General features: G+C 59.4%; 2 protein-coding genes across 8 annotated transcripts; both read left to right on the forward strand.

The window, feature by feature from the left end:
• Positions 1-7,032: 7,032 nt before the first annotated feature.
• CHKB (choline kinase beta) lies at positions 7,033-10,714 on the forward strand. The gene is made up of 11 exons (XM_025455149.3): positions 7,033-7,256; positions 7,407-7,515; positions 8,415-8,528; positions 8,723-8,856; positions 9,124-9,219; positions 9,360-9,418; positions 9,499-9,580; positions 9,705-9,813; positions 9,958-10,061; positions 10,256-10,337; positions 10,459-10,714. The coding sequence occupies exons 1-11, from the start codon at positions 7,033-7,035 to the stop codon at positions 10,531-10,533; spliced, it is 1,188 nt and encodes a 395-aa protein (XP_025310934.1). The 3' UTR covers positions 10,534-10,714.
• Positions 10,715-11,027: 313 nt separating this feature from the next.
• Positions 11,028-18,546, forward strand: CPT1B (carnitine palmitoyltransferase 1B). 7 transcript variants are annotated; one of them, XM_025455108.3, is made up of 19 exons: positions 11,028-11,253; positions 11,534-11,693; positions 12,037-12,176; positions 12,466-12,643; positions 12,851-12,952; positions 13,139-13,276; positions 13,361-13,438; positions 14,194-14,301; positions 14,373-14,457; positions 15,023-15,218; positions 15,509-15,694; positions 15,773-15,878; positions 15,962-16,078; positions 16,350-16,514; positions 16,583-16,717; positions 16,805-16,957; positions 17,432-17,545; positions 17,962-18,054; positions 18,194-18,546. In XM_025455108.3, the coding sequence occupies exons 2-19, from the start codon at positions 11,553-11,555 to the stop codon at positions 18,275-18,277; spliced, it is 2,319 nt and encodes a 772-aa protein (XP_025310893.1). In that variant the 5' UTR covers positions 11,028-11,253; positions 11,534-11,552; the 3' UTR covers positions 18,278-18,546. The 7 variants fall into 7 exon arrangements, with proteins under 7 accessions (XP_025310893.1, XP_048971143.1, XP_048971144.1 ...); XM_049115186.1 differs by having other exon boundaries at positions 11,032-11,253; positions 12,466-12,727; positions 14,373-14,595; XM_049115187.1 differs by having other exon boundaries at positions 11,032-11,253; positions 12,466-12,709; positions 14,373-14,595.
• The last annotated feature ends 38 nt before the right edge of the window (positions 18,547-18,584 follow it).

Genomic DNA, 18,584 nt, shown 5'->3' on the forward strand with positions numbered 1-18,584 from the left:
GGGAGGAAAAAGAAGTTTTGCTTAGGAATGTCATCAATTAAGAAATAAAAAAACTTTGTTGTCTTGACACTTAAAAATTCTTAATACTCAGGGTGATGATGCATACTGAAGTCCAATGGTGTCATAGCTACTCATGCAATTGTTTATCTGGGCATTTTTTTTCATGAAACATTATTTTTATTTAAAATTGACAAACTGTTTATTCTGCCTTGGGTATCCGACAGACACTTCCTCAAAAATGAATAAAGTGAGCATGTCACTTCAAGGAAAAGAACTGAGAGTATTTGTTGCCAGTGATAAAATTTGAGCTTTTTTTTTCTTTTAAAGAGAGAAAACCTGTGTCTGTCACCATGAGCTTAAAGTTTCCCAATGCCTAAATATTTTTTGATATTACATAATAAAAGGCATCAACATTTGGAAGACCTCCATCACCCAGTGAGCCAATATTTTCCAAATGACCGCTGAAAGCATGATTTTTCAAAATTATACATAAGCAAAAGATTCAGGGGTGAACATACCACACTTCTTCAAACATGCGGGCTGAAATCACATCCAAGGGAGAAAAATTAGGCAAGGGCTCAACATTTTAGCCGCAATACCCAGGACTGGAACCCCGTGGAGCAAGGAGCTGGAAGCACCGAGGGCAGGAGCAGAGGAAACTGTCTACATCCTAACCTGGGGCCTGTCCTTGAGACCTTATCCGGAAAAAGGATCTCACAGAAATGATTGCATTAAGGCTTTGGAGATGAGGAGGTGTTCCTGATGTGATCACAAGTGTCCTTACAAGAGAAGCAGATCACTGTCGGAGGAAGACGCAGAGCCCGCAGCGGTGGGCGACGGCTGAAGACGGGCAAGGGGCGGATTCCATGGCAGGGCCTCCGAGGGGCTGCAGCCCTCCTGCCACCTTGACTCCAGCCCACTGATCCGGATTTCAAACTTCGGGCCTCCAGAACCGTGAAAGACTATAGCTCTGCTGTTGGTGGTGTTTGTTTGTTTTTAAAGATTTTATTTATTTATTCCTGAGACACACATAGAGAGGCAGAGACACAGGCAGAGGGAGAAGCAGGCTCCCTGTGGGGAGCCCGATGCAGGACTCGATCCCGGGACCCTGGGGTCACGCCCTGGGCCGGAGGCAGACGCTCAACCCCTGAGCCTCCCAGGCATCCCCATGACGTAACCTAACATATTCTTTAATCAACATAATGGACTAATGAAGGGAAACAAACAGAGGAGACTGGGGGCCACATACACACGACAAATCCACTCCAGCACGTTCACACCGTCTCACGGGGCTGGCCACCAGAGTCCAGGCTCCGTTCAGCCAGCTAAGCACAGTTATAACTAATCCCCAGGATTTAGCCAAAACACCGAATCCAAAATCTCTTTGGAGTAACTACACCCATGTTAATAAATTTGAACTAATCCACAGTTAGTTCTTGGCTTTGTATCCTTGTAATCCATCCCCACACATATTCTCCAGTATTTTTTTTTTTTTTTTGTGGATATAAATTGGCAAAAATCTTTGTTCTTTTATGGTGTGTCTTTGTTTGGGTTCTTTGGAAAGCAGAGCCTATGACGAAGACTTGGGCGTACGTGGTTTGTTCAGGAACTGATCTCCTGAAACAGAAGTGAGGGAGGGGCTGAGCAAGAAAAGGAGGAACCAAAGCACAGTGTTCCTGAGGTCACTGCCGGCGAACAACCCTGACTTCACCGGCCCTCCTGCGACTGCCCCATTATTCACCCACTGCCTCCAGTCCCCCGCCCCTGAGGTCGCCTCCAGACACCTGGGCTGTGCTGGCATCAGAGGAGGGCAGACGCTGAAGACACACAGCAGGTGCCAGAGTGTAGCTCTGCAGATCCTCTGTGATTTAAGGTGCGCCGAGGGCATCAGTCAGCACAGCAGCACATACATCCCTCAGATGTACTCGGGCACCACAGAAAGTCCCATCTGTCATGAGTCTTCCAGAGGAAGCCTGGCCACAGCCTCTATGCAAGCCTCGATACAACAAAAATAGTCCACACTCCTGCAGCTGCTCCTGGGGCTCTGATACTCATTTTCCTTCCCTGCCTATTCTAGATTTCTCTCGCCCTTAGCCAGCATTTCATGGGGTTACTCATGAAACCTCTCTTGCCCTTGGTAGGCTGAGGCCGATGAAAATGCTTTTCGCTGTTATCGCTTGGCATGGAAGCAACCAGATAGATCCAGGTAAATCCTCAAAGTCCCATGCAAGCTCTTGATGGTCCCTAAGCAGCAGAGACCCGATCTCCTCACAATCATCAGAAATCAATTATCGGGACGCCTGAGTGGCCCAGCGGTCGGACGTCTACCTTCAGCTCAGGGCGTGACCCCAGGGTCCTGGGATCGAGTCCCGTGTCGGGCTCCCTGCATGGAGCCTGCTTCTCCCTCTGCCTGTGTCTCTGCCCCACCCCCGTGTCTCTCATGAATAAATAAATATTTTTTAAAAAAAGAAATCAATTATCCCCTCCTTTTTCTGCTGGTTCACAAGCATGAGTTCAGTGACCTCATGGAACGTTCACACTGAGGCTGGTATGGGTGCCCTTCCCTCCAACCAGTGGAGGTCCCATCATGGAATATCCCCTACCCGTGTAGCAGAGTTTAATGCTAGAGACAGAATGCACATACTCTACGAACGGATCGCTGAGAGCGACGGTGAGAGATTTCCCCAATCCTGGGCTCTTAGGCCTGTGTCTGTTCCTGGATCCATATGTTGTATCCGCTGGGGCCCAGCACCTCACACTGGGCTTTAAATCAAGGTATATATCCCACTCTTCAGGCTACTGTCCCAGAGCTGGGACCTTTGCTAAGTCTCTAAGAGAACATTCCATCTTTCTAACAGATGGGCTGCTTGAGGCTAATTCAGGATATTAGAGAAGCAGTGGCTCCCATGGCAATTCATAATGTTGTCATCTTTCTTTCATTGTAAAATGAGTTCTTTGATCCAAAGTAATATTATGCATGATACCATGTGGGTAAATCCAACATTCTTGAAGGTTCTGGATGGCGATACTTCCCTAAGACATTGTGGATATGTGGATATGGGAAAGCAAACCCACATCCAGAGCAGGTGTCACTTCCATTAAGGATGAATCAATGCCCTCTTCTGGATGGAAAGGATCTGCTGAAACCAACTTGTCACTGAATCATCCAGGGATGGTGCCACACCAGGGGTCGGAAATTCAGCCACAGTAATAATTACACAAGTCTTGATAAGAGAGAGCCCACGCTAGTAGACACAACCAGCACTGCTGCCACCATGGCAGTTCCATTCATGGGCCCACCATCCAAGCACAAGGGTAGCCAAGGACAGAAGCTGACAAAGCAACAAGTCATTTTGTCATTCGGTGACCCCTCTGCAGTGGACATTAACATGAGGCACACAGATGCACACATTTGTGAGGACTTCCACATCATCTTTCCCAGACTTGTCTCCAGCATTCCCTTCTTGCTCTTCCCACGTCCCTGGGCAGCCAAAGAGACATCTGTCACCACTCAGAAATTCACGTGCATTCTTTCCTTAGACCACAGCTCTGTCCACTCCACTCTCTCCCTACAAAGAGAACATCCAAGTGTGCTGCTTAAAGCTCTGCCCTCTGGAGCATCTCCCCTCATTAGTTTCCTTTAGAGTGACTCTGAATGGGGCTGTAGTGCAGCAGTGATTCATGACAAGCTCCTATCAACACATAAGTCAACCTACCTGTGAACCAGAAGATCGGAATTTTCCTTTCTGTCTCCTAAGGCAGAGGCATCGGGGCAACAGCGTAGGAGACGTGGAAGCCACAGCCGCCTCATCCTATAAATGACTGGTGCTCTCTGGACAAGCTGGGATCCAATTCTTTTTCACTGTGCAATGAATTGCTACTGAGCCTGCCTAACCTGTTGACTTCATGGACCTGTCGATCTCTAGCTCAGGACAGGCAGATGTGGTCACGTGGCCATTTGGTGCCCCATAATCAGGCACTGAGTCTCTACTCGAGTCCAGAAGTGCGCCACAAGTTGCCTTCAACCAGGGAGTAGTTCTCCACTGCAGCAGGCATGGTTTTGCTTCAAAACCCTCAGAGTGTGTGCTGCAAATCTGTGGGAGCATGCCAAAGGTGCCATGTAGGATCCCTATCCAGCACAAGTAAGCCCAACCCTAACCCACCGGTTCTGCCAAGTGGCAGGGGAACCCACCCACCCTCCAGCATGGGTCTACAGAGGCCTCCTTTGCTTTGGGCGCCACTCAAAACCGGCAGTCTTCCCCGACACTCAATAAATGGGTCAGAATGGTATTCCCAAGTATGGAACATGACCATGACCCCGTCTTTGTGATAAGGATGCAAGATGCAACAACTCATTGTCATCCTAGAAGTGACTCCCTGGCTTGCCCTACAACAGTGCACCCTGAAAACTTCACTGATGACAAGCTCCTCAACTTCTGAAGGGTTCTCTCTCATCCTCTGACCTGCATGGTCTTATCAAGGACAGAACACTTGTCACTTCCTTCTTCACCATGCCGAATTAGCATGATGTCATCCACGCTTGTTTGTTGTTGTTGTTTTTTTTTTTTTTTTTAAAGATTTTATTTATTTATTCATGATAGTCACAGAGAGAGAGAGAGAGAGGCAGAGACACAGGCAGAGGGAGAAGCAGGCTCCATGCACCGGGAGCCCGATGTGGGATTCGATCCCGGGTCTCCAGGATCGCACCCTGGGCCAAAGGCAGGCGCCAAACCGCTGCGCCACCCAGGGATCCCTGTTGTTTTTTTTTTTATGTCATCAGTGTTATGTGGAATGTCTGGATGATCAAGAGCTCAATTAACTAAATTATGAGAGCAGGAAAGTTAAAACCATCTTGAAGTGAGATAATGAATATGTTTGGCTGTTCTTCCCATAAAAACGTGAACTTTTGGGGATTTACTCTCTGCTACTGGAAGTTGGCAAGAATGTTCAGCAGATCAGTAACTGCTACCAGGTGCTAGAAGCGCTTTGATTGGTTCCAGTAAAAAATATCTCAACTGATGCAGCTATTGTGATGGGAGATACTACTTGGCTGAGTTTGTGGTGGTTCGCCACCCTCTACCTGAATCCATCTGGATTTTGCAGGGGCCATTCAGGAAAACTGAAGATGTAATGGGGACCACGGGGTTATGTCTTTGAGAGTGACAGCGCCTCTGTAATCCCACTAGGAATGCACCATCACCTCTGGATATAGGAGGAATAGGAGGCATGGCAGTGTTTTGGGGGGCTTCCACTTTGCTCTTCCTACCATGATTCTTATTCCACAGGTCAGGGATCGGGATCTGCTCACTGCGAGGTACAATCATATCAAGCATGCACTAGGACCAAAAAAAGAACCACAGGGCTTGGGTCCAGATGCACTTCTCAGCTGACTTCCAGTCACTACTCTAATCAGGGGCTCGGGGATCTCTGCGTGGCTCAACAGTTTAGCGCCTGCCTTTGGCCCAGGGCACGATCCTGGAGTCCCAGGATTGAGTCCTGCATCGGGCTCCCAGCATGGAGCCCACTTCTCCCTCTGCCTGTGTCTCTGCCTGCCTCTCTCTCTCTCTCTCTCTCTCTCTCTCCCTGTGTGTCTATCATAATAAATAAATAAATAAATAAATAAATAAATAAATAAATCTTAAAAAAAAAAATAATCAGGGGCTCACGAGGTTTCAGGTACCTTACAAGTGTCTCAGACGCCGTTTCTAAGCCCATGAAAGGTCTGGATAGTCCCTTTCCCAAAGTAAATTTAAGTGGCTCCAGGTCCCTCTGGGGAAGGACTGGAGGACAATTTTTTTTCATATCCTTATGGTGATTATTGGGGCAATCCTTCTCTGAGAGACCAAGCGTCCTTTCCAACCAGTGGGCTCTCAGAACCAGCTCAGATCTAGAGCAAGGGAGCAGGATTTTCCACTGCAGCAACTGACATTTGCCTTCCAATCACAAATTCTTCATTTTTTTTCTGGTTATTCAAATCAAACAACACTGTAGTCGGCTGCCCATCTGTCACCCCAAGAACACTACCACAAATCCCTGTGGCTCCAGTCATTCTGGTTGCCATTCCTGTCTCCGGCAAAAGCAGAAACACAGGAGGTACATACTTAAGGTGGGACCCCATCCAGGTGGGCTGCGTGTGGTGGGTCTTCAAACCACCAAACTGGACCAGGAGCCAGGTGTGCAGCCTCAGGTGTGTGCTCCAAGGTGAGCCCTGGGGGTGGGGGTTGCAGCCTCAGGTATGTGCTCCAAAGTGAGACCTCTGGGCAAGGTGGTGTGCATCCCCAGGTGTGTGCTCCAAGGTGAGCCCTGGGGGAGGCGGCCCGTGTGCATCCCCAGGTGTGTGCTCCAAGGTGAGCCCTGGGGGAGGCGGCCCGTGTGCATCCCCAAGTGTGTGCTCCAAGGTGAGCCCACGAGGCTAGTGGGTGGGCGTGGGGGGCGTAGTCTCAGCAGGGCTCCAGGCGCTTCCTCCGAGCCTCAGGCGGTGAGGGGCTTAAGGCGCTCGGAGGCACCGACTGTCCCGAAGGGCCCAAACCCACCCACTCAGCAAGTGTGCCCCACATCCTCTAGTCCCCGGACGTGCCCCACACTCACTCAGCGGCTCTCTTCCTCGTCGCCTGCCCCGGGGCTGGGGCGCCCTGTCCAGTGAGGTTCCCTGGGTCACCCGGCCGGGAGCACCACCCGCCCACGTGACCCCGCCCCGAGGCAGCGCGCCTCCGGTTGGTCCACGTGGACCCTCCCAGCTGCCTGTCATCAGAGCGGCCCCGCCCACCGAGAGAGCTCATTGGCCTTCGCCCCGAACAGGGGCGGGATACGGCGGAGACGCGCCCAATTCGGCCTTCGGGAAGGGCCCCCCCGCCGCGGGTCACGGAGAGAGCCGAGCGGCGCCGCCGAGGGCCGAAGAGAGCCGGAGAGACCCGAGTGCGACCGGAGAGGCGCAGGCCGGCCGGAAGCGGGCCCGAGCGCAGCCGGAAGAAGCCGAGTCCGCCCGAAGGGGGCTGCGCGCGGCTGGACGTTGGGCTTGGTCCAGCGGGCGCCATGGCTGCCGAGGGGACAGCTGTGGCCGGAGGCGGGGCTGTTGGCGACCGGCTGGCCAAGGACAGCTTGCGGCAGTCTCAGTGCCCGGACGCGGCCCCGAACCGGCGGCGCGGCTCGTCGCTGTCCCGTGACGCCGAGCGCCGCGCCTACCAGTGCTGCCGGGAGTACTTGGGCGGGGCCTGGCGCCGGGCGCGGCCGGAGGAGCTGAGGGTGGACCCTGTGAGGTGGGAGGTCAGGGGTCAGGGGTCGAGCTCGGGCCTGGGGACGCCGAGTCTCCGCGGCCCCGGGGCACGTGGGGAGGGGGCGGGCGGGGTGATGACGGCGGGGCAGGTGCAGCGGCCGCGGCCTGAGCGCGCCCTGCTCTGGGTCTGCAGCGGGGGCCTCAGTAACCTGCTGTTCCGCTGCTCGCTGCCGGACCACCTGCCGAGCGTTGGCAAGGAGCCCCGGGAGGTGCTGCTGCGGCTGTACGGGGCCATCCTGCAGGTGAGGGCGTCCTGCAGGTGAGGGGGTCCTGCTGGCGAGGGGTGTCCTGCAGGTGAGGGTGTCCCGCAGACGAGGGGTGTCCTTGCAGGTGAGGGCATCCTGCAGGTGAGGGGTGTCCTTGCAGGTGAGGGCGTCCTACAGGTGAGGGCCGTCCTGCAGGTGAGGGCCCTCCTGCAGGCAAGGGGTGTCCTGCAGGTGAGGGCGTCCTGCAGGTGAGGGGTGTCCTTGCAGGTGAGGGCATCCTGCAGGCGAGGGGTGTCCTTGCAGGTGAGGGCGTCCTGCAGGCGAGGGGTGTCCTGCAGGTGAGGGCGTCCTGCAGGTAAGGGGTGTCCTGCAGGTGAGGGCGTCCTGCAGGTGAGGGCCGTCTTTGCAGGTGAGGGCATCCTGCAGGCGAGGGGTGTCCTTGCAGGTGAGGGCGTCCTGCAGGTGAGGGCCATCCTGCAGGTGAGGGGCGTCCTGCAGGTGAGGCCATCCTGCAGGCGAGGGGCGTCCTGCAGGTGAGGGGTGTCCTGCAGGTGAGGCCATCCTGCAGGCAAGGGGTGTCCTGCAGGTGAGGACAGTCCTGCAGGTGAGGGCTGTCCTGCAGGCGAGGGGTGTCCTGCAGGCGAGGGGTGTCCTGCAGGTGAGGGCGTCCTGCAGGTGAGGGCCGTCCTGCAGGCAGGTGAGGGCGTCCTGCAGGCAGGTGAGGGCATCCTGCAGGCAAGGGGGTCCTGCACATGAGAGCTGTCGGGCAGGTGATGTTTTCACCGAGGCCCAGGGCCCAAGTAATTTGTAGATTCTCCTACTGGAGCCTGGTTCTGGAGTCTCCAGGCAATAGAGCAAGAAGTGCCAGGAGGGGGTGGGGAGCAGAGCCTCCTGTGTTTGTGACCCTGTCCCCCGGGTTGTCCATCTTCCTTCAGGGCGTGGATTCCTTGGTCCTCGAAAGTGTGATGTTCGCCATCCTGGCAGAGCGGTCGCTGGGGCCCCAGCTCTATGGAGTCTTTCCAGAGGGCCGGCTGGAACAGTACATCCCAGTACGAACCCGGCCCCGACCTCCCCGAGGCACCTTCTGCCCCCAGCCCCGTCCCCTTTCCAGTGCCTGTCCTCATGTCCCTAACCCCAGGTAGGGCCTTTACCCAAGACCCTGACTTCCCTCCCACTTCCATTCCCCACCCCTTCCCCCTCCTGCCCCAGCCCCCTCACCACCCTGATAGGCTCCTGGGTGCAGAGCCGGCCACTGAAAACCTGTGAGCTTCGAGAGCCGGTGCTGTCCGCAGAAATCGCCACGAAGATGGCCCGGTTCCATGGCATGGAGATGCCGTTCACTAAGGAGCCCCACTGGCTGTTTGGGACCATGGAACGGTGAGTCAGGAGTCGCCTTGGGGCTCCTGCACACCTGTTCTGAACCCTGATGCTGGCAGTTATTACGCTGGCCTGTAGCTGAACGTGCCCATGACTGCCCAGGCCTCCAGCTGAGTGGATCAGGTGTCCCGGTGCCTAGCATGGTCTCCCACAGAACGGGCTTCCGAGTAAGGCAGACAAGTGAACAGAGACAGAAAAACGGCCGGGCGTAGACAGGGAGGCGGTAGGGAGGGACGGAGGCAGTGTATCTTCCTCTCCGGGCTTCAGGTACCTGAAGCAGATCCAGGACCTGCCCCCCACTGACCTCCCCCAGATGAACCTACTGGAGATGTACAGCCTGAAGGATGAGATGGGCAACCTCAGGTGAGGGGCAGCAGCACCCGGCACCTAACCGGGTCCTTCCCCAGGATTTACCGAGGGTGGGCTCAGGCCCTGACCCACAAGGGGGACTGACCCTCCTCTAGTCACTGCTGCTCAGGACCCTTGCCCCTGTTGCCCCGCAGGAAATTGCTCGACTCCACCCCATCCCCAGTGGTCTTCTGCCACAATGACGTCCAGGAAGGTAGGACAAAGCATCGGTGTCTCCTAAGATGAGGGGGGCAGAGGGCCCTGAAGTGACTGCACCTCCACCCATTCTCCCAGGGAACATCTTGTTGCTCTCAGAGCCAGAAAACACCGACAGACTCATGCTGGTTGACTTCGAGTACAGTAGTTACAACTACAGGTGAGAGTAGGATGGCATCCATGGGTCTGTTCCCGCAGCAGCCTGGCAGACAGACTAGGCCTTCCTCTCTGCGTCCCGGCTGCCCAGGGTATTTGGGGACTGAACGTCTACCTTATTCCCCCAGGGGCTTTGACATTGGGAACCATTTCTGTGAGTGGGTTTATGATTATACTCACGAGGAGTGGCCTTTCTACAAAGCGCAGCCCGCAGACTACCCCACCCGGGGGCAGCAGGTATGTGGACTGGAGGCTGGGGAGCAGGACCTGGCCTCCCAAGGGAGGAGGAAGGTGAGGTCTGGACAGAACAGCGAGAAAGGGTGTTCACGGGGACGTGCTCCGCACTCTCTCCCCATCTCCTGACTCGTCTGTCCACCTCAGCTCCATTTTATTCGCCATTACCTGGCAGAAGGCAAGAAAGGTGACACCATCTCCCAGGAGGAGCAGAGAAAACTGGAAGAAGATTTGCTGGTAGAGGCTAATCGGTGAGGAAAGATGGGTGGGAGGGGGTTAGAGCAGGGTGCTGAGGAAGAGGGAGGTGGGCCACCTCTGGGGTCGGACGCTGTGGGGTTAAGGCAGTGGGGGAGGAGTCTGAGCTTTGGGGCTTGACCTGCCTCAGGGGTGGGATCCAGGGGATCCCAAGTGTGCTGTGAGCCCCTGTTTTTCCTGCCCTCCTTAGATACGCTCTGGCATCCCATTTCTTTTGGGGTCTCTGGTCTATCCTCCAGGCATCTATGTCCACCATAGAATTTGGTTACTTGGTAAGTAATGCAGATGAGGGAGCAGCAGGTGGGCAGTCCAGGTGTCTGGGCACCCTGGGGTGGGGGGCACGGGCGGGCGTGGGAGGCCGGCCCAGGCCCTCTCACAGGTCTTTTTCCCTAGGAGTATGCCCAGTCTCGGTTCCAGTTCTACTTCCAGCAGAAAGGACAGCTGAGCAGCTTCCACCCCTCATCCTGACTCTCCGGCCCCCAACTCCTCAGATGGCTCCTGGAGCCTCCAGGGCAGGACCTTGGAGGGAGGGGCGCAGAGCAGGGCACCCTGCGGACTGGGCTGAGCCCTGGAGTGAGCCTGGGGTTGAGGGTCGTGGTGGGACAATCCCGGGCTGTGCACCCTCAGAATAAACAAGCTGCTTCCCTCACACCTGGTCCTGGCTCTGGCTCTGCCCACCCCGGGGAACGCGCAGCCTGACCTGCCCCCTGAGCTGAGCCTCACTGTCCCCTTCTGGAAAGCAGGCAGCTGGGTGCCGGGGCTGACCCGGGTCACAGGCCCCCTGGCTGCAGCTCCCCGACCCATACTGGAAGGACCTGGTGGGGGGCGGGGGGGGGGGGGGGGGGGGGGCTACCCTGCTCGCAGGCGCACAGCTGACGCCCTGGCGACCTTTTCCCTACATTCAGCTATTTTTAGCTCTAATGCTCCCATCCTCACGTGAGCCCCGGGCGCCCCCCCGCCCCAGGTTCTCGGACCTCCGAGCCACGCCAGCGTGCAGAGCCCGCCCCCACCCCGGTTCCCACCACACAGAGGAGGGGATTCTGGTCGCCGCCCCACATCTGTTTGCTCGACCCAAATTTGGGAGTGGGTGTCAGGTTCCCGGCAGGGGCGGGGCGGCCAGGCCTGAAGGACGTGGGGACACGGGCCAGACCGACTGGCCCCCCGCGCGGACGGAAGCGAACCCCAGCCGTGAGTGGCACGGGGCCCCTCGCGCGGTCAGGGCCCCCACCTCGCCGCGGCTCCAGGGCTCCCGGCCCCTGCTCCCCCTGCCCCCCTGCCCCTCCAGCGGGGCCCCCGGATCCGATCGCGGCGCGAGGGTCCAGCAGCCGTTGGGCAGGGGGCGGGGCCCCGAGCGGGGGCGGGGCGGGCGGGGGCACCGGGGGTGCGGGGGTGGGGGCACCGGGGGCGCCCCCCCCACCGGGGGGCGCGGGGGCGGGGCCGGCCTCAGCCCGCCCGCACACCCCTCCAGGTGAGGGCCAACCTCCAGGATGGCGGAAGCGCACCAGGCCGTGGCCTTCCAGTTCACCGTGACCCCAGACGGGGTGGACTTCCGGCTCAGTCGGGAGGCCCTGAAGCACATCTACCTGTCCGGGATCAACTCCTGGAAGAAACGCCTGATTCGCATCAAGGTGGGCGCAGGTGGTTCTGGCAGGTGCGAACAGTCTCCCCGGAGGCGAGGCCAGATGTCGGCGGCTGGCCCCCCCCCCCCCGCCCACCGAGGCTGGAGGCTGGCCGTCATGCTGGGTGATAGGCTCCAGCAGTGCAGAAGCCCCAGGGGTGCTCAGGTGTGCAGGGCAGACAGGGCGCAAGGAATAGCAGCCCCCTGGTGAGTAAGAGGTGCTGCAGGTAGGGGAGCGTGGAGGAGGAAGAGCACAGCAGGTGAGGAAGGGAGGAGGCCCCGCAAGACCCGGAGCTCAGCTGCCTCCTCCCCACGGCCTTTCTCGCTGCAAGCTGCCTGTGTCTGCCCCGCAGAATGGCATCCTCAGGGGCGTGTACCCTGGCAGCCCCACCAGCTGGCTGGTCATTGTCATGGCGACGGTGGGCTCTTCCTACTGCAAGGTGGACATCTCCATGGGGCTGGTGTGCTGCATCCAGAGATGCCTCCCTGAGGGGTGAGAAGCAGGGCTCCCGGGGAGGGCGGGGCAGGCTCCTGAGCAGGGCACAAACCAGTAGTAGCCCCTGGAGGTCCTAGGGGCAGCCCTCCCGGGGGGCCACTATCATCTGAGTCCTACTTTCTAAGTTTGAATGTAAGGCCCTCGGACATGAGGGTGCCCAGGAGTGCTCTTCATCAACGCCTCCCCCGACGCGATCCACCACGGTCAGAAGTGCAGAGTCAGACTCCCCCCGCCCCCCAGCCTGACCTCAAGTGGACCCCCTGCAGCCCTCTCCCTTCCCCGGCAGATGTGGCCCCTACCGGACCCCACAGACCCGGGCACTTCTCAGCATGGCCATTTTCTCCACTGGGGTCTGGATGATGGGCATCTTCTTCTTCCGCCAAACCCTGAAACTGCTTCTTTCCTACCACGGTTGGATGTTCGAGATGCACGGCCAGACCAGCCACTTCACCAAAGTCTGGGCTGTGAGCAGGAGCCGGTGGAGGGGTTCAGGCATCTGGTTTGAGACTCTGGGGACCTCATTTGGGGTTGTAAGCTGGGAGAGGCAGGTGGGGCACTGGCACCTGGTGCGTGGGTTTGTCCTGGTTCTGAGGGTTGGGGGCCCAGCTCCTCAAATGTGGCTGTTTCTGTTATTTCCCCTGGTTCTCACCAGAAACATTCTGTGTGCCCAGATCTGTGTCCGCCTGCTGTCCAGCCGGAGGCCCATGCTCTACAGCTTCCAGACATCCCTGCCCAAGCTTCCTGTGCCCAGCGTGCCGGCCACAGTTCAGCGGGTGAGGGTTCGGGTCAGACATCCCAGTGGGGCAGGCTAAGCTGGACTGCAAGGACTTCTCCAAACATCAGGGACCATCCCCTGCAAAGAGCGGGGTTGAGAGCCATGGGGCCGGGTTGGCAGGGGGGCAGGACAGAGGCGGTCATTGCTGTTTGGCCCCCACGCTGACAATGACTTGGCTGGACAGTACTTGGAGTCTGTGCGGCCCTTGCTGGATGATGAGGAATACTACCGAATGGAGGTCCTGGCCAAGGAATTCCAGGACAAGACCGCCCCCCGGCTGCAGAAGTACCTGGTCCTCAAGTCATGGTGGGCAACCAACTATGTGAGTCCCCTCTTGGGCTTACCTCACCCTCCTATGTGTGTGTGGGGGGGTCCCCTGCCTCTGACCCCTCCCTTCCTTCCGCAGGTGAGTGACTGGTGGGAAGAGTATGTGTACCTGCGCAGCAGGGCGCCTCTCGTGGTGAACAGCAACTACTATGTCATGGTGCGAGCGGGCCCGGGGGGGCGGGGAGGTTGGGGGAGATCCTGGAAGAACAGTCAGGGCAGCCGGGCTCCTGAGGACCCACAGCCTGACACTGTCACTCTCCGAGTCCCCCGGGCTCACTGCCTGGCCCAGCCCAGGAACTGGCCCTTCCCGCCATGGCTCTGTTGCTGGCATCCCAGCCGCAGGTTCCCAACCATCCTGACACCACCACCAGGGAGCTTCTCCTTTCGTGCCTTCCCTTTGTGTCACTATGTGAACCCAGAGCTGCTTCTCTCAGAGCTCAGCCCCTTGCCCCGCGACCAGCTCTTCTCCGGCTCCCAGCACCTGAGGTGCCCAGTCAGCCAGGTGTCCCCACAGCCCAGCCACGGGGCTCCATAGCGTGCCTCTCCTTTCCCGCGGTCTCCCGCTGTCCAGAGCTGTTCCGAGTCACGTGCCCATGTCCCCTCCCCCACAAAGCTGCCCCCCCCCGCCCCACGACGTACATACAACTTGCCTGCAATAGGTTTTAAACTATTTCTCAATGCAAAATAAAACATGAACAAAGTAGGTCATGAAAAAGCTCAAAAGATTCCAGCTGAGCTGAGGGGCGATGTGCTGGGTCACAGGTCCATCTGTGGCAGCGCATGCTGAACACAGGTGCAGGGTGGCCTGGGGAAGGGAGTCAGGAGCCCCGGGGCCTCAGGCAGGGAGACCCAGGCAATAGCAGCCCAGAGAGATCATGGCACGGCACCTGAGGCTCTGCTCTGTCTCCGCAGGACTTCGTGCTCATCAAGAATACAAACATCCAGGCAGCCCGCCTGGGCAACGTCGTGCACGCTATGATCATGTACCGCCGTAAACTGGACCGCGAGGAGATCAAGCCTGTGAGTTGTGTGAGGCGGGCGGCGCAGCCAGGAGAGACGGCCGCATCTGAGCTGCGCTGGCCTCCCCCCAGGTGATGGCCCTGGGCATTGTGCCCATGTGTTCCTACCAGATGGAGAGGATGTTCAACACGACCCGGATCCCGGGCAAGGAGACAGGTACTGGGCCACAGCCAGGTGTCCGTGCTCGTGCTCGTGCTGTGCTGGGGCCGTCAGGACCGAGTCCCCCCACCCTCCCAGCTCGGGGCCTGCATGCTAGGTGCCCTCCAATCTGCTCGTCATCACCAAATGTCCCAGGTATCTCAGGGTCAAGTAACTGTGACAAATGCTTGGTTTGTGAGCCGTCCCAGACACCACGTGTCCGCAGGCCTGATGCCAGTGCTGGGACCCTGCGAGCCAGGCAGGTGGCCTGGGTAAGGAGAGCAGGAGGGGTGGAGCTGCAGAGCAGGAGGGGCTGTGTGCTGCGGGTCCAGCTCCCGACACTGGGACAGTGTGTGTAATTTCCTAGAGCTTCAGCTTCCTCTTCTGTGAAGTGTTTCCTAGGACTGTTGGCATTGCACAAGAGGTACGGGAGCCCGGCACAGGGCCTGGCTCGATGGCGGCACCGCCACAGCCCCGCACAGGGGAAGTCCAGGTGGAGGCCTGCAGCACAGGGTGGTGCGGGAGCAGGGAGGTGCGCCCGGCCCAGGCCTCAGCCCCTGCCCCCTGCCGGCTTCTGCCCCAGACCTGCTGCAGCACCTGTCGGACAGCAGGCACGTGGCTGTCTACCACAAGGGCCGCTTCTTCAAGCTGTGGCTGTATGAGGGCTCCCAGCTGCTCAAGCCCTGCGACCTGGAGCTGCAGTTCCAGAGGATCCTGGACGACCCGTCCCCGCCCCAGCCCGGGGAGGAGAAGCTAGCAGCGCTCACGGCCGGGGGAAGGTACCAGCACCCCACGGGGACAAGGGCCCACGCGCAGGGCACCCAGAACCTGGGCCCAGTGGCCTGGCAAGGGGCATGCCCACCGGCAGGGCGCCCCCTGTCTGGGGTAGGACCCTCTGTAGCCGGGGGCACTGGTGGCCATGGCGGCGTCTAGCCACGTCTGACTGGGTGGAGGTGGAGCAAGTGGGGCAGGGATTCCTCCCGGACGGTCCTGCCAGGTCCGGGGTGGGGGGGGGGGGTCCTCCACCGCCCACAGGGACCCCACTGCCCTCCCTGCCCTTGTGCCCCAGACTGGAGTGGGCACAGGCGCGCCAGGCCTTCTTCAGCTCCGGCAAGAACAAGGCTGCTCTGGATGCCATCGAGCGAGCTGCCTTCTTTGTGGCCCTGGACGAGGAGTCTCACCACTACGACCCCGAGGATGAGGCCAGCCTCAGCCTGTACGGCAAGGCCCTGCTGCACGGCAACTGCTACAACAGGTGTGACACCCTGGCCGTGGCCCTCCACCGGCCTCCCCATTCCGCGCCCGCCTGCATCTCCCGCCTCCCCTCCTGCAGGTGGTTCGACAAGTCTTTCACGGTCATCGCCTTCAAGAACGGCCAGCTGGGCCTCAACACAGAACACGCGTGGGCAGACGCCCCCATCATAGGGCACCTCTGGGAGGTGATGGGCCAGGGAGGGGTCCTGTGGGGCCGGCTGGGTGTGGGGCACGAGGCTGGCTCCTCAGCCTCCCCTTCTCCCTGCAGTTTGTCCTGGGTACTGAGACCTTTCACCTCGGCTACACGGAGACTGGGCACTGCCAGGGCAAAGCTAACCCCGCGCTGGCCGCTCCCCAGCGGCTGCAGTGGGACATCCCTGAGCAGGTGTGTGGCCAAGAAGGGACAGGGATGGGGGGCACTCTCAGGGGGAAGGGACAGAGCTTGTCAGAGTCCAGGGAGGTCCTGGGACCCTCTGGTGGCCAGTGAGCGACCTGGGCGTGACCCTGGCCCATGGAGCATCTGCCGGCCTCCCGGCCCAGGCCCCTCAGGGGGTCTCCCGTGTTTGTGGATGTGTCGTCCCCTCCAGGCCTCCCCCTGACCCTGCAGCCCCGCGTGCCGAGCTCTGCCCCCAGCTGACCTCTCCCTCTGCTGGCAGTGCCGAGCGGTCATCGAGAGCTCCTGCCAGGTGGCCACGGCACTAGCCGACGACGTGGAGCTGTACTGCTTCCAGTTCCTGCCGTTCGGCAAAGGCCTCATCAAGAAGTGTCGCACTAGCCCGGACGCCTTCGTGCAGATTGCCCTGCAACTCGCCCACTTCCGGGTAGGGGCCGGGCCGCGGGGGCAGGGGGTGCAGCCTCAGCGGCCGCACTCACCCCCTGCACCCCCCAGGACAGGGGCAAGTTCTGTCTCACCTACGAGGCCTCCATGACCAGGATGTTCCGGGAGGGACGGACCGAGACCGTGCGCTCCTGCACCAGCGAGTCCACAGCCTTCGTGCAGGCCATGGCAGAGGGGTCCCGCATGGTGAGCGCCCGGCTCCGCCGCCAGCCACTTAGGGGCCAGGCCACTCCTCACCGCCCCACCCCTCACCGCCTCACCTCTGCCCCCCAGAAAGCTGACCTCCGAGACCTCTTCCGGAAGGCTTCCAAGAAACACCAGAATATGTACCGCCTGGCGATGACAGGGGCTGGCATAGACAGGCACCTCTTCTGCCTCTACGTGGTCTCCAAGTACCTGGGGGTCAGCTCCCCTTTCCTGGCTGAGGTCAGCATGGTTGGTGGCGGTGTCCCCTGTCCCCTGCCCTGCAGCTGCCCTCCCCGTGGCCCGTCCAGGCCTGGGGGCCTGGTTCTGAGCAGCAGTCTCCCCTTGTGGAGCTGCCGTTCTCATGAGCGTGGACAGACAGACACGTGGCTGTCGGGTGCTGACAGCACTCGGAGGCAGAGAGGGGAGGCAGAGGGTTGGGGTGAAGGGGTCCTCCAGTGTCCACACACTGGGGCAGGGGCACAGCAGCCCCAGGGGAGGGAGCAGAGCCCAGGGAGAGACAGGCTGGTAGGACGGGCCGAGGGGACCGTCAGGTCACAGGGGCCTTGGGGGTTCTACGCAGCTGCGTCACCCTGAGAACAGACGGGGAGTCTGCGCACCCGCTCAGGCTGTTGTGCAGGCACCACCTGCTGACAGGGACGTGCCAAGCGCAAGGCAGTTCACACAGGTGTGTCTGCGGTGGCCTCTCTGTTGCAGGTGCTCTCGGAGCCCTGGCGCCTCTCCACCAGCCAGATTGCTCAATTCCAGATCCGCATGTTCGACCCAGACAAGTACCCCAAACACCTGGGCGCCGGTGGTGGCTTTGGCCCTGTAAGTGCTCTTGGAAGGGCACAGGGGAGCAGGACTGGGCCCCAGCATCTCAGGGGGAGGAGGGCCCTGAAGTCAGGCAAGGACAGTGGGCAGCTATTACCCGGGCACAGGCTGCAGCCGCCTACACGACACCCCGCGGCAGCACAACCGACCGGGCCCAGGACTGGTCGCTGCCCTCACGGTGCAGAGCCCGGGTCCCCCACCGTACGCCAGGGCTGGAGACACTCGGGGAGAGGCAGCGATCTCAGGCCTCCTGGGACAAACACTGCCCTGGATCCCGGTAGCACCTGTAGCTGCAGGGGCAGAGCTCCTCCCAGCAGTGCCCCTGACCTCAGGAATGAACCCCTTCCCGGGAATCTGGGGACAGCAAGCCCTGCAAGGCTCGTTTCCTTCTCTACCATCTGTGCTGTTCTCAGGTGGCAGACGATGGCTACGGGGTTTCCTACATGATCGCGGGCGAGAACACCATCTTCTTCCACATCTCCAGCAAGTTCTCAAGCTCAGAGACGGTGAGTCTCTCCTGCCCCTGCTCAGGCGGAGGAGGAGGTGCCCCCCAGAGCCCTGTGGGCTGGGGACGAGCCCTGGGTTGCAGGGACAGAGAGACAGGGGCTCCCTGCCAGGGTTGGTCTGAGCTCTTGGCTCCCGCAGAACGCCCAGCGCTTTGGAAACCACATCCGCCAAGCTCTGCTGGACATCGCTGATCTTTTCCAAGGTCCCAAGGCTGACAGCTGAGGGCTGGAGACAGGCCAGCTGCCCTGTCATCCCTGCACTGTGGAGGAGGGGGCCCATGGTTGGCTCGAGGCACAGGGGTGGCCATGCACGGGTGCCCAGGCTCCAAGGACACCTCCGGCAGCAGGCCCTCCCCAGGCAGATGCTGCTCCCTGAGGGCCCAGGCAGTGGAAGTGGGGTTTAGCACGGGGGCGGGGGGTGGTGGTGGTGGTAGAAATTCTGGTTTTCTTTTTCTTGCTAATAAAGATACTAATAAAGATAAATCTCTGTAATTCTCTCCTGGCATTTGGGTACCTTTGTTTGGGAACTA

Source organism: Canis lupus, chromosome 10 (assembly GCF_003254725.2).
Source record: "Canis lupus dingo isolate Sandy chromosome 10, ASM325472v2, whole genome shotgun sequence".
In the NCBI taxonomy this organism is placed as follows: domain Eukaryota; kingdom Metazoa; phylum Chordata; class Mammalia; order Carnivora; family Canidae; genus Canis; species Canis lupus.

Excerpts from the sequence above, each read along its gene's own strand:
- CHKB (XM_025455149.3), top strand. The coding sequence starts at position 7,033 with ATGGCTGCCGAGGGGACAGCTGTGGCCGGAGGCGGGGCTGTTGGCGAC. Across the intron at positions 8,857-9,123 it reads CTGTTTGGGACCATGGAACG|GTACCTGAAGCAGATCCAGG; the intron begins GTGAGTCAGGAG and ends TCCGGGCTTCAG. Across the intron at positions 10,062-10,255 it reads TTGCTGGTAGAGGCTAATCG|ATACGCTCTGGCATCCCATT; the intron begins GTGAGGAAAGAT and ends TGCCCTCCTTAG.
- CPT1B (XM_049115186.1), top strand. The coding sequence starts at position 11,553 with ATGGCGGAAGCGCACCAGGCCGTGGCCTTCCAGTTCACCGTGACCCCA. Across the intron at positions 14,302-14,372 it reads ACCGCGAGGAGATCAAGCCT|GTGATGGCCCTGGGCATTGT; the intron begins GTGAGTTGTGTG and ends GCCTCCCCCCAG. Across the intron at positions 15,219-15,508 it reads GCGCTCACGGCCGGGGGAAG|ACTGGAGTGGGCACAGGCGC; the intron begins GTACCAGCACCC and ends CTTGTGCCCCAG.